At 40.4% G+C, this 14,293-nt stretch overlaps 1 protein-coding gene across 6 annotated transcripts in view; it reads left to right on the forward strand.

The window, feature by feature from the left end:
• The window catches only part of LOC133978472 (multiple C2 and transmembrane domain-containing protein 1-like), a 149,126-nt gene that overhangs the window by 45,123 nt on the left and 89,710 nt on the right, over positions 1-14,293 (forward strand). For 4 of the 6 annotated variants that reach the window (XM_062416719.1, XM_062416717.1, XM_062416720.1 and 1 more), the window contains exon 1: positions 4,400-4,460. In XM_062416719.1, the coding sequence (XP_062272703.1) occupies positions 4,400-4,460 (61 nt within the window). Of the gene's footprint in view, positions 1-4,339; positions 4,461-14,293 lie in introns of those variants that run through there. The other 2 variants (XM_062416716.1, XM_062416715.1) reach the window with 1 other exon arrangement.

The following is a 14,293-nucleotide window of genomic DNA, read 5'->3' on the forward strand; positions in this document are numbered from 1 at the left end:
GTTACAAATTGGCAGCTTATGTTTTTTAAGTTTAGAACTTTGTTTTGAGCGATGATTGATTGTGAATAGTACAATGTGTAAGTCTAAAAAATCATGTTTGTACCCAGAAACTAAGCAGTATATTTCTGGGTGTACCATGTGTAACACTGAAATATAGATGAAGTGTAGGCCAAATAAGCACACTCATACACACTGTCTGTTGATCTGTACAGTCTCTGCTAGAGTCTATGGCCCTCTGGAACAGAAGAAAGACTGAACACTGGGTTACAGCAACTATTGTTTACTTCTCTGTTAGCTTCATAGAATTGTGGAACTCAGGTGGAGTGGGAAAAGCCTTGGCTGTCTTTCCTTTGTCTCTTCTCGTCTTCTCCATATCTGTCATTGTGAATTTGTGTAGAGTGTGTCTTTTTAGTGTGTCTCAAGTCTCTGATGTCTCAGTGAGCAGAGGGTAAGGCTGAGGTCTCCTGGACTCAGGGGACAGGATGGAGGCGAATCCACTCCTGTGAGTCCGTCCCAAAGGATGGACCAGATTGACAGATTCATTAAACAAAATGACTGGTTCAAGACCAAGAGTCTGTGTGTGTGTGTGTGTGTCTCTGTGTATATGTGGAAGAAAGAGAATATTGGGGCTTTTCCACTATACAGTTCTAGCACTACTCAGGTACCTGGTACTTTTTTATTACTTGCTCTGGTGAGGTTCCAAGCGAGCCGAGCCGATACTAAAATGTGACATCAACAGACTGCCGGCCACTGATTGGTCAGAGTGTCGTCACTGGAAGAGTCATGAGCCGTCCCACACAAGAATCAAACCCGGCATTTTTAAATACCGGTAACAATAGTTACAGCGATTCGGCTCTCTTCTCTTGCTTTGTGTGTGACAAAAGGCACAGGCCAAGCGGCAAGTAGACCACTGCCTCAATGTCCTCCATTGTTTATTGTTTGTGTCGCGTATAAAACGAAATCACGGCAGTTTCACGCAGCTGTGCTATGACGACCCCGCCCACGTTGAGTAGGTACTATGAAGTAATGGAAAAGGTCGTTCCTGGTACCAAACCGAGTCGAGTCGAACTGTATAGTGGAAAAGCGCCATTAGTGTGTAAGTATTGGTGTCACTTTGTCGCTCTTAAAGCTTACTTTTACTTTACTTATACTTCACTTTTTGTTTATTTTCTTGTTGAATGCAGCCCTTGCATATGAATTGCATACAATATTTATATAGTTTTATGATTTTACATACTTTTTTTGTCAAAATAAAATATACCAATACGCTCCCATTTGTTTGCTATTGTATTTTGAATTGGTGCACAATATTGAGTGTAAGTCACCAACATTTTAGCAGAACTCAGAGCTTAACACACATTTGTCACTTGTGTCAAATTGACTTGAAGCATAAAAATATGTTTTGTGTTATGTTTATACATTTATAGCATAGGGGAAATGCAAGCTGCATGCAGCCTGTAGACAGCGCTATTTATTCTAATAGATGATTCATTCTGTCAGACGTGAGTGAGATGAGTGAAAAACATGACTAAAACATTTTCTGTATAGACAAGCCTGAAGCCATTTTTAATGTAAGCCATTTTTAGAAACTGATCCTATATTTGGCAAAAACACACCGAGATTTGAAATGGCAAAGGGTGAGAGTGTAAAATGGACATTTTCTTGTGGGATTTTATGACATGAGACGCTTATTCTTCTCCTTGCACCAGAACAACCGTCCTTACCCAACGGGGGGTAGATGTCACTTTCATTGGTCATGACTTTTGACATGCAAAACAAGCACGTCTTAAACTGATAGGTCTGTCTGTCCTTTGCATGGTCTGAACAGTTGTAACTTGGTGGCCTGTTTTGTCTGGTTGCTTGTTTTAGTGAATATTTTATTGATCTTATCACATAGACCGTCGTTGTATCTGCAAATCCATTTTAAGACCTCTTATTTTAAGCTCCCTTTTATGTTTGTGTGGATTTTAATGTGTGTGTCTGTTAGTAGTACTGTACATCACACACACACAAAAAATGCTGATGTTATGAAAAATAGCAAGTACTGAACATTGGATACATGTGCCACAGAGAAGAAAAACATGCAACTTCTGTGTGGCATCTCCTTTTACTTTCGCTGTATGTTATGATGTGTCCCGACACTGTGCTGCAGACTGTATGTGTCTGTGTGTCACTTTTTTAAATTAATGTTAATTAATTTGACTTAATGTCAGACTCCCCACGACTGTTGCTCAGTCCTGCTGGCAGCATTCACACACAGGCACTGAGTTCAATTACAGTGAACTACATGCACTGCTGACCCCAGGTTAATCCTATCTAATCATACAGCTTTAACTCTCTGCCTGTCCCTGAATGTTCACATTATATTTCTCCAATAAGTTGCTGAGCTGGTGCACCTCTTCCCTAACAGATTAGTATTTTAGTTTTTCATTTTTCCCAAAAGATCAACTCTGTTTCCCAGTTCCTCTGTTTTACGCTGTTTGACAGCAGGTGCTGTCATGCTGAAATTATTATGGATTGACTTTTCTCTGGAGATTTGTGAATTCGAAATGCGGTACCATTTAGTACCGCATTTCTTGCCTGGCTGCTTCGGTTTTTGATTCTGCTGTGTAAAGTATTTGCTTTGCGCATTAACGTGACACCCACAATCATACATTTATGAATAAATTATTCAGTAATTAGTTATTTCTCTTATTGTAGTGACAGAGTAATGATACTCTTCATTTTATTTTACTAAGATTTCTATATTCCTATCTGATACTCCTCAAAGAGTAGTTTAAAATTCATATTTGTCTGGACTATTCTGGATGGACTTTGTTTCAGTGAAATGTATAATTTAATACAAATGTCTCCTACAATTTCTTGTACAAAATTAGATTTGTATAAATGTATAATTAATCGTGATATTCATTACTGATAATTATACTTCTTGTTTTTTTTAAGGCAGCATAGGATAATTACTATATTACAGTAGGACTACATGGATCAAAGTGTCATTTATTAACTTTTAGCCTCACTACAGGGATATACCTAAAGAATGGAAAAACATTGCTGCATCACTATTATATTATATTCTACTATTGATAGCACCATCATACACAGAGACACCAGGGATCCCCTCTGTTTTTTGGGTCATGTTTTTCAAACCTCACTGTTACAATGCTTTTTGTCCAAACCAAAAAAATCAGTTATGGTTGCTCTATGTAGTCAGTTTGTGTTCAAGAACAGCCTGGTATTATGCTGAAGTAAAATAATGTTATGATGACAATGTTAACGGGGAGTCTCCTTCCTTATCGTTCTTTCCATTTGCATCCTGGTTTTCATCTGTTCTGAGATCTCTCTGCTCTTCTGCGTCTCTCACGGGGGAGTTGCTCTTATGCTAGCGTTGGTAGTCCGTTAGTAGCCTCCCAGTGTCCCACTAGCATTTTTCTGCTCTTTTATAGTTATTCTTAGCCTCAACTCAGACTACGATAGCTGGGGAGACGTGACAGGAATGCCCACGCACGGGTTGTCTAATAGGCAGGAGAGAAATGAGGGCGGGAGAATAAGATGAGCAAGGAATAGAGAAAGCAAGTAAGCTGTAGTGGAGTAGCTCAACTCGTCATGTGGCTGTAAATGTGCCTCTAGCTCCTATGGGAACCACGACGAGAGCCAGTGGGGGGCGTCCAGAGTACAGCACAGACCTCAGGGCTGCAGCGTGACATGCAAAGCCACATAGATGACCCCTCCAAGAGACCGATGCTCAGAAGCTTCTAAAGACGATTTCATGGTTGTTATGACTAATTAACATGCTACACAAGCAACATCTACTATGTAATGTGCTAATACTCATTTGCTCTCCGTTTACCTTTTCAGTCTTTTCTAAGAGGCTTTTTTCTCTGTGTAACATGATTTATTGAGAGCTTAATGATGCTGCAGAAGAAAATCTCAACAATCAATAAAAAAAAAGTTTAAGATTCAGTGATGATGAATTGATGGTCTTGACTCAAACCAACATTTTAAGTTAAGCTACATTTCATGAAAAAAATGCATGCTGTCAAAGATTTATTAGAGTTTGGACAATTTTCAATATTGGACTTGCTCTAATACTTACCTGCATGGGACATAGCATTGTTGGGTACTATTACTGAGCTTTTTCCATACTTTAGTTTCTGCCCATTTAAAAAAAAAAAACAACTTTTTTGTTAACTACACATGGGTCTGGCCCCATTTTCTTATTACTTAGTTCTCTTGTCTTTCTCTTTATCTTCTCTTTGCCCTTACACAAACTATTAAGCTGTGTTCATGTTGGAGTGTACTGGTTTACTTGGGAACCTTATGTTGCTTCCTCTCTCTACAGGGCATCAACATAGTGGGGCCCAGTAATGCAGAACCCCCACCTCGACCTCCCAGCCCAGCCATGTACCAGCTGGATATCATCCTAAAGAAAGGGAACAACCTGGCCATCCGAGATCGCACAGGTAGGGGCTCTGTTTATTCACCCTGTTACTCAAACAGCTGCATGGTTTATGTAGAGAGACAGGTTAACAGCTTTATTTAGCCCTTATCTAGCCCACCAAACGAAAGCTACCCTATTCTGTCCTCTGTCTACCTCCCTCATTTAGTTTGTCACTGTCACAGGGAATGCAACACGCTGATACATCTTAGCTGAACTATCTATGTCTTTGTTTCAATTTTGTATCTTCTATTGTTCTGCTATCTCTACTGCTTTAGGGGTCTCTCCCCAGTTTTATATATGCCTCTTTCTGTCAATATAATATTTTATCTAGGCATTAATGTCACTTATTTTCCTCTGTCTGGGTTTTATTAAATCACACATCTTGTTCTTGCAGCTCACTTCATTTTCTATATGTGAAGTGAGATGGAATTACTGGGAATGATGTGGCACATTTCCTGTGCATCTAGGCATGAAACCAATCCAGCTTTGGTTTAAGCTGCTAGGACATCACATTTTGAGCCAAGCCAGTTGATGTGGTACGATCCCCCTGCGTACTTTTGTGTGATTTGACAAAATCATATTGTATTTCCTTTGCTAAACTGCATGAAACTATGATGATACATAAAAAAGTCTACATAAATTCAATTGTGGGAAGAAATAGAGTTTATGTGTACCTGTATAAAGTATAATGTTTCATATTCTGGTACTCGTAATGAGATTTGCTGTTTCTCCAGAGTTGTCGTATGATAGTGATTACACCAAAGGTGTGAGACAGATAGCCTCTTGCCCACAGATGAAGCTGTCTGGACACAGCTCTTATACTGGGCTTTAGCAGGTGATTATGTCTGGCACAGTGGAGGAGCCAGCCGGCAAAGACAAGCAAGGGCAGAGACTTTTTATTATAAAAACTCAGAGACAGCGGTTTGGATCGTGACAGATATAGAGGTCTCATTAACAGTTATAGCAGTTACCATGACAACAGATATGAATTGGCTGCCCTGCTCTTTTCCATACATTTTGGCTGGATCCATGTCCCTCCAGATAATAAGCTGTGAGGTGTAGAGCTCACCTGCCCTATCGTGAGCCAATCTAGACAGCTCATTAGAGAGAGGGAGAGACAGGGGCAAATAACAGAAATATGGTGGACTGAATTCATTAAGCAATAATAAGTAAGCAATAATAACAATCAGTGTTGCAACACAAATTGTTTTGACACGCAACATTCTGAATATGAATACAATACAGCTTGATGCCCAGTTTTAAAATGTACAGTAGATACATTACTGTTTGGTCATTTGCATTTTGCTGCAGTTTTATAGCAGGCGAGGGATAAAGACAAACATGGGATTGGTGAGATTTTCCATTAACCAGTTTCCTTTTTAGCTGGGTAAGTAGAACACAGAAGAGTCGGTATGTCAAACACAAGCAATTTGCAGGGAGAAGCAATTTAGTTCTTCTACCTATTGATTCACTAAAAGCCCCGACATGAATTATAAATGACAAAATAGTTTTCGGTTTTGTCTGCAATAGATTTTGAAGCCCCTTTTTTTAGAAATACCTCTAGAATATGAAATTTCATATATTAATTGAACCTGTAAGTGAAACTAAAAATAACCACGCTGGAAATAACTGCTCAACATGCAGGCAGGCATAATAATCACCTCATTATTTCCTAAACCACCAAGATACCCCAAACAATGCTTTTTCACTACCTGGAAATTTGAAACATTTGAAACTAAAACATTCACCATAAAACACTGGAATTATTTACCTGACCAATATGTAGAATATTTAAAAAAAAATCTATATATTAACTGTATTTTCAGTTAAATTAAATAAATCAGTCTGAAATATTTGGGCTAAATTTAAGGGAGACTTAAGTGGAGCTTTCCAAGAAGCTAACCAAAGCAAACAGGCAGCAAACAAATAAGATAGCATATTTCATCTTACATTGCGCCTCTAATGCATGCACAAAGGTGATGTATGCATCCAGAGACCAGTGTGATTAGTCACTGTTGTCAGATTCAAAAGAGGAGGGGGAGAGAGGCTCAGTGACAAGGGGAATCCGGTTACACATTAGCGCATTGTCATCTCTTGGTGTCCCTTCAGTTGAGTTCTAAATGATGGGAGCTGTTCTGTGCTTGAGCAAGAGATGAACTAAAGCTGAAATAGAAAAGGATGTGATACGATCAAACAGGAGAAAAATGGGAAATAAAATTCTGTCCAACTGTTCTCTGTGCCATTTAATTTTACCAAGAAGCACTCCTCCCTTTCGCTATCATTATGAATTAGGGCAGATACTTCTTTATCCATTTGTAACTAAAATGATATAAGAATCTTTCAATTTTTTGACTACACCGACACATAATGCTCTCTTATAAATGAATAGACAATGAAAAAAGAAGATTCACTAACTTTACCTCTTCATTGTCCAACGTCATGTTATAGGACACATATCATGCTGGAAGCAAGCATTTCAAAGGAGGATATTACTGATTTTTCACGACAGAAAAATGAGAACAGAAAGCAAACATTTAATGCTGGTTCAAATGCAGCCCTAATGTGTACTTTTTCAAACATGACATCTGTCTTTCCTGATATGACCTGATATAGTAACAATCTCCAAATATGATTTCATCTGATTTAATCAAACGTCATTATATATTTTGTTCATAAATGGGAGTGAACACTTCAATCCAAGCACTTGAATTAATTAAACGACATATGAAATACAAGCCTCTCTTTACTGGCTGTAGAAAAGCCTCTGCTGCAACTGTCGAGTGCAGTCAAGTTCCTCGTAAAGCATTTTCATCTCTTGTCCTTTTACTCTCTTGCACTCAGGCTGACATTTATGCTTAGCATGCAGGTGCTGTCAATTAAAGTCTGTGATGGTTTATGGCAGAGCAAAGACACTGAATTTGAACCTGGAAGATGACATGCTGGACGAGTAATGCTTCATTATACCTATGTGTCCCCCTATCAGGGTTTTGTACTGTATTGATGATGACAGTTTTGCACCACTGCTACTAAAGGGTTGCCACTGACCTGATTACTCTTCATTTGTCTCCATGTGGTGATCAGAGGTTGGTTGTTAATTAACTTAGCCATCACAGTACAGAGATTTTCCTCATCCTCAGAAGACCGTACAAGGCTTCCTGATAGGAATAATGAAACATCGCTTTCTCACTTGCCTGGTATTACATGGACAAGAGTTTTTTATATGACCACAATAACTGGCTGGTTTTGCCATCAGTCTCTCCTCAGCCTGCACAGAATCAAACCACTTTACAATTTGTTGCCAGGAGAGACAGCCAACAACCCTGTGTCATGGTTTAATAAAATGACAAGATAACAGCAAATATACATATTGGATATGGATGAATGAAGTAGGCGTGAAGTAAATAAATGTATTTTGCACACACACATACATACATACAATTGTGTTCAAAACAAATTCTACCTCGCTTTGAATTTCACCTTATATTAAATGAGCAAGACTATGTTGTGGCCCCAGGGAACTAACCCTGTTTTATCTGACATTTATGATGAGCTACCAGGGGTTGAAGTTAGGAGCTTCGTAGATGACCTCAGATGAAAACACACTGCCCTCTATCCTACCTCAGGTTCCTGTAGATGAGGAACCAAAGGGTGAAGCATAGTCCAAGACCTAACACAACATCCTGTATTCTCATTTTGTACCTTTTTGATTTGTGTGTGTGTGTGTGTGTGTGTGTGTGTGTGTGTGTGTGTGTGTGTGTGTGTGTGTGAGAGAGAGAGAGAGAGAGAGAGAGAGAGAGAGAGAGAGAGAGAGAGAGAGAGAGAGAGAGAGAGAGAGAGAGAGAGAGAGAGAGAGAGAGAGAGAGAGAGAGAGAGAGAGAGAGAGAGAGAGAGAGAGAGAGAGAGAGAGAGAGAGAGAGAGAGAGAGAGAGAGAGAAATATTTACAGTGTTTTGAAATGCCTATCCAGCAATTCAGTATGTTTGTTTACAGAGAATGGAATAGCTCGACTCAGATTACATTTCCCATCTAATTTGGTTTTGCTGTGTTGGAAAGTGTAGAGCCCAACCCTTTCAAGACTTATTTTGTAAAGCTAAGGGGTTTTTAGGACTGTGCTTTATGCAGGAATATCTTGTAAAATGTTCCTTCATTTCTCTAGACTCTCTGAGTTGAATTACCATTCCTTGTGTTGATATGCATCCTCTCAGATTTACCACCACAACTTCTCCTGCTGCTCTCTCCTCCTTGGTTTGCCTGTAATAGTTAATAGGATAATTATTCAAACGCACCTGTCCTAACACACACATTAACATAAAAGACACCTCTCTTAATGACTAAATGCTATCTCTTTACCAGCTTGGTAACATATTCCTTATCAGAAAAGGGCTTTAGACACATTTAGACACAATATTCCCACAACTGATATGAAATAAGCTCCAGATCATATATTTGTGCAGACATTGATGTTGTTGATGTTTATTGTTGGCTATAAACTATAAACCAGTGACATATATTATGTGTAACAATAGCCAGACTTCTAGTCCTCACATATCTCTACTAGAAACTCTTCTCAACCCCATGAGACTAAGCAACTAGCTACATGGTTGTAGTCTATGTTATTTGCATAAGCTTGCTCTGTGTGTGTCCTGCTACTAGAGTGTGTGCATGTTTAAAGAGCTAATATTAGTGTGGAGGTTTAGAATGATTATTTGTCAGTTTTCAAACTACAGTGAATCTAATTATCTCTTTTTCCACACAACAAGATGTGAAAACAGTGAGAGAGACACAGCTTGACACACTGTCGGCATGTTGTCTTTTGTTTTACTTCAAGTCCCTTTCATTGTTTTCTCACCTCTCATATTATCCTCCCACGTGCTGTGCAGTTGCCTGCTTTATTTTTGTTTCTGCTCATTCAGCACAGCTTTATGATGTTAAATACCATCTAATTATGATGGTATCTCACACTTTGCAGGAAAACCATGTTGCACATTAGTTGAGGTTCATTTAGGGTGGATGTTAGTGCAGGATAGGAAAATAAACTCCACAGTATAAAGCAGAGGCTTGCGAGTGTGTGATTGTGTGGAATTGTAATGTGTTAGACTCTCAAGCCATCTGTCAGTATCCCATAATGGAATGTCTTGTCTCTGCAGCCTTATCCAATACATCCCGAATGCCGATTGCATTCTGGGTAATGGGAAACCCCACTGCTGTGACCATCCGTCTGTCTTGACACTACACATAGACCATGAACACACATGCACATGCACACACACATACTTGTAGCCACACAAAGTGCCAACAATCCATGGCTGTGAAGCTTTTCTAGGTTTACCCCTTGAGCGTGACTGACTACTTTATGGGCAGCTCTACCACATTTTTCTCCTCTTCTGTTCTCAAATCTCATGACAAGCATCAGTGAGCTTCCTCCATGCTGTGGTTCTTAATAACAGCCTTTTTGACAGGAAATGTGTTGGCCAACTCTGAATATGACCTGCTGCACTGTAAATTAACAAAGCAGTTAGTGCCAAGAAGAAGGAAAAGTTCAGGTTAGTACCAGGGTTTATATGGTGGGATCTTCTGTCACTATTTTCATTCCTTCTTCTCGGGTAAGACAAGTTATCTTTTTCTGTGTTTATTTCCAATTAATATATATAAACTGAAATTTTATGAAGATTCTCAGTCATCCAGGTCATAGTTATCCTTGGAGGGTTGAACTGAGGGCAAGTTGACTTGGTTGAAGATACTTGAATACATTTTTTAACTCATTGGTGGTGAGTTTCCAGTATTTAACTTCAGCAGGCTCGCTATCATGGTCATTGACACCACTTTGTTGTTAGTTCTCCAGGCTGTTGTAACAACAGTTGCTACGAGTTGTTGGAATCACCTGAGGCCAATTGTAAAGGACAGTCGGTGGAAAGTCACATGAGGCCAAATTGTTGCTAAGTCCCTTCTCAGAAGGAAGAGATAAAATGACAGCAATAAGTGGGTGAGCAATAAGTGGTGTCGTATACCTCCTTCCCTGTTGAGAGATGTTTTCTCCACTTTGATGTAAATGGTCTCCTTCACTCCTCTTTCAAACCATCTGTCCTCCATATCCAAAACATGCACGTTATTGACCTCAAAAGATTGTCCCTTATCTTTCGATGTAGGCAAACTGCTGAGTCTTGACCCGCAGAGTTGTCCCTCCTGTGTTGAGCAATGCATTTGCTTAATGGTTAATGGTAGTTGCCCCGATATACAAGTCTCTGCACTCCTCACTACATAAGGCTGCATACACTAGATTGCTTTGCTTGTGTTTGAGTATATGGTCTTTCGGGTGGACCAGTTTCTGTCTTAGTGTTTTGCTAGGTTTGAAAAACACATGGATGCAGTGTTTATTGAAAATCCTACTGAGTTTCTCAGATACTCGACAGTGATTCCTCTAGGATTTCTTTCAAGGTGCGGGGGCAGCAATGTTTTGTCCACCCCAGTATGTGGTGGCAATTGGTCTAATAAGCGGCAACTATGGGCTATGAGCTATCAGGACGCTGTGCTCTCACACTCTTCATTTATAGTCACACAAACACACAGATTCCAGATTCCGCGAGATTGTAGCTCATTTGTGGGCATCAAGGAGCCGCTATCAATATGTGGGAGACTCCCGGAACTTCCGGGAGAGTTGGGATGTCTGCTGTGAGCCACTCGCCTGCCGCAATTCTGAAAGCATGGCAGCAATAATTAAGCAGTGGCGGCCCGCCCCGACAAAATGTACATAGCGGAAACCCTGCTCCAAACACGTGAGGAATGACGATGTTGTTGCATCTCTTTCTCTTTTCTTCACCACCCATACACTGATATTCATTTTCTGCTGAAGTCAATTGCCTCACATAGAATGAACTAAGTGTTGTACTTGAAATGTGAACAGGTTGTCTGCTAGACTGAAACAGCACTGGTTTCATACTGACATTATGCATTATTGATGGTTTTCTAATGCTATCAGTAGGCAGCTTGTCATCAATATTCATTATATTTTTATACTCTGAATGCTATCAGTAAGTCTCAGATTTACTGTGCAAAACCTTTGCCTTATTTCAAATAGTATTTTTCCAAATCTGACCAATAAGAAATTACTGATAAGAAATAATATTATGTTTTTGAATACTGTTTGGATTGTGTGTGTGTGTAGAGCTCCCGATGCTATTTTTTACTCAGTGATGTTACTATTTTTGTATTTTTGAATATTGATTAAAAGATAATTATAACCTAGAAACATGAACTCTTAATAACAATGATCTCTACTTTTTTTGTCATGGAGTATGATACTTATTTTTAGTACATGACATCATACTGTTCTCAGTGGGATGTAATTACCTGCTCATATATTACTAGTTAATAATTCAGGACCGTTTGGCTGGCCTGTACTGACACAGAAAGCTATTGATCATGAATATGTAATGAGTATCTACAGATTGATGATGAAAATGATGGAGCCGAGTAATTAATTGTTCAGCTCATCATTGTGAGGCCATGACAGAAAAGAGTTTTTTTATTATAGAAATCTGTGGCTAATCACAACCCTGTATTACTGTCATCTTCTAGCCTGCAGTCCATGGCAAGCACCTTTTGAAGTGGGGTAGATTATTTTTTTAATGGGTTTGAACATAACCTTATCTGCATAGCATGCCATTTTTTCCATATATGTTATAAAAAAAATTATACAGTGTATAGTCAGGGTAAAATCAGCATTATATGGTGCATTTACCCATACACCTCCAAGCCCCCCCCCCCCCCCCCCCCTCATAGGTTATGGTGGTAGTCCATCAGGGATGATGAGTAGCAGATCATGAAAATCCTTGTACAAGGGGAACAAACTTTACTTAATTGAATCAACAATAATATTTATAGATTATATCGCAAGCGGCGATGGCGGGCCCTCGCTCACCCATGCCACCGCGGAGCCTGAGGCATGGCGGGGCTGTGGCGTGAAGCAGAAAGTGAGAAAAAACCTGGAAGGAGGCCAAAAATGCAATGTTTCGTTCATCCAGTAGGGGGCAGTCACAGGTAGTTACACATATGGTCTGGTGTGGTCTGGTGTGTTCAGGGCGGCCACTCATCAGTCATGTGAAGTTTGGAGTGAATTGGACAAAGCATGAAGGAGTTATGAGAGGTTGATGGTTCATCCACCAGGGGGCAGTAGAGTGTAACAAAACACAAGCGGTTGCGTTCAGGGTGGGACAGTGATTACACATGTGAAGTTTTGTGGAAATCGCACAATGATGATGTAAAATAATGCACTTCCTGTTTCCACTAGGGGGCGACACGAGTGAGATCGCCTATGAGCGAATGGAGACGTTGAGGTCGGCACCCTGGACCTGTGTACCAATTTTCATGATGATACGAGTTCAATAAAGCCATCAAAGAGCCAAACGTATTTTCATGGCGAGGAATTGATGGTCGCCGCGTCGCCACACGGACGCCATTACTCGTAGCTTCACAGTCTTCATAATGTAGCTTCACCAACTGGTTCTGAATGAAGTTGATGGGGCAAAGTATGTAATTTTAATGAATCTTAGTTAACTTCCTGTTACCACCGGGGGGCGCTATGAGTTACGTGGGAAGTTAATATATCGGGACGTTCAGGGCGGAGCCATCATCATGTCCAGCAAGTTTGAAGCTGATTGGATGTATTGGATGCTGAAGTATGTGAGCGTGAGAGCCATTCACATGTACATGGCGAGCAAAACATTTTGTTGAGCCCTAACAGCCACGCCCTTCGATCTATTGATCGCACAACTTTAGCTCAGCTAGGTCTGTAGATGTTGTGTACCTAAATTGAACTGTATCGGGCAGATTTTGTGGGAGGAGTTTATTTTGAGTGGGAAAAATCTAAATCAAAATGGCTGACTTCCTGTTGGGTTGAGGTCATGAGGTCAAGAGGCTTTTTTGCATATCTGGGTATAATACATATGTGTACCGATTTTTGTGAGGGAGTTATGAACAGTTAATGGTTCATCCACCAGGGGGCAGTCAGCACATGTGGTGTGGTGCGTTCAGGGGCGGCCCCTCATCACTCATGTGAAGTTTGGAGTGAATCGGACAAAGCAAGAGGGAGTTATGAGCATTTGATGGTTCATCCACCAGGGGGCAGTAATGGGATGCGTGCAGGTGTGTTCAGGGTCAGTCCCTCATCACACATGTGAAGTTTCGTGGAAATCGGACAATGTTGATGCAAAAAATGGCACTTCCTGTTTCCACTAGGGGGCGACATGAGCGACACCCCTATCAGATGGAAGAGGTCTCCACCCTGGACCTGTGTATCAATTTTCATGATGATACGTGTTCAATAAAGCCATCAAAAAGCCAAACGTATTTTCATGGCGAGGAATTGATGGGAGCCACGCCCCCACAGGGACGCCATTACTCGTAGCTTCACAGTGTTCATAATGTAGCTTCACCAACTGGTTCTGCATGTTTTAGAAGTGGAATGAAGTTGATGGGGTCAACTATGTATTTTTCATGAATTTAAGTTCACTTCCTGTTACCACCGGGGGGTGCTATGAGTTACGTGGGAAGTTAATATATCGGGACGTTCAGGGCGGAGCCATCATCATGTCCAGCAAGTTTGAAGCTGATTGGATGAAGTATGTGGGCGTGAGAGCCACTCGTATGTACATGGCGAGCACGCCAAAGTTAGTTGAGCCCTGGCAGACACGCCCTTTGACCTACGGATGCGCAGAGCACAACTTAAGCTCAGCTAGGTCTGGAGATGTTGCGTACCTAATTTGAACTTGATCGGGCGAACGCTGTGGGAGGAGTTAATTTTAGGCGGGAAAAATCAAAACCAAAATGGCCGACTTCCTGTTGGGTTGAGGTCATGAGG

Source organism: Scomber scombrus, chromosome 4, assembly GCF_963691925.1.
Source record: "Scomber scombrus chromosome 4, fScoSco1.1, whole genome shotgun sequence".
Taxonomy (NCBI): domain Eukaryota; kingdom Metazoa; phylum Chordata; class Actinopteri; order Scombriformes; family Scombridae; genus Scomber; species Scomber scombrus.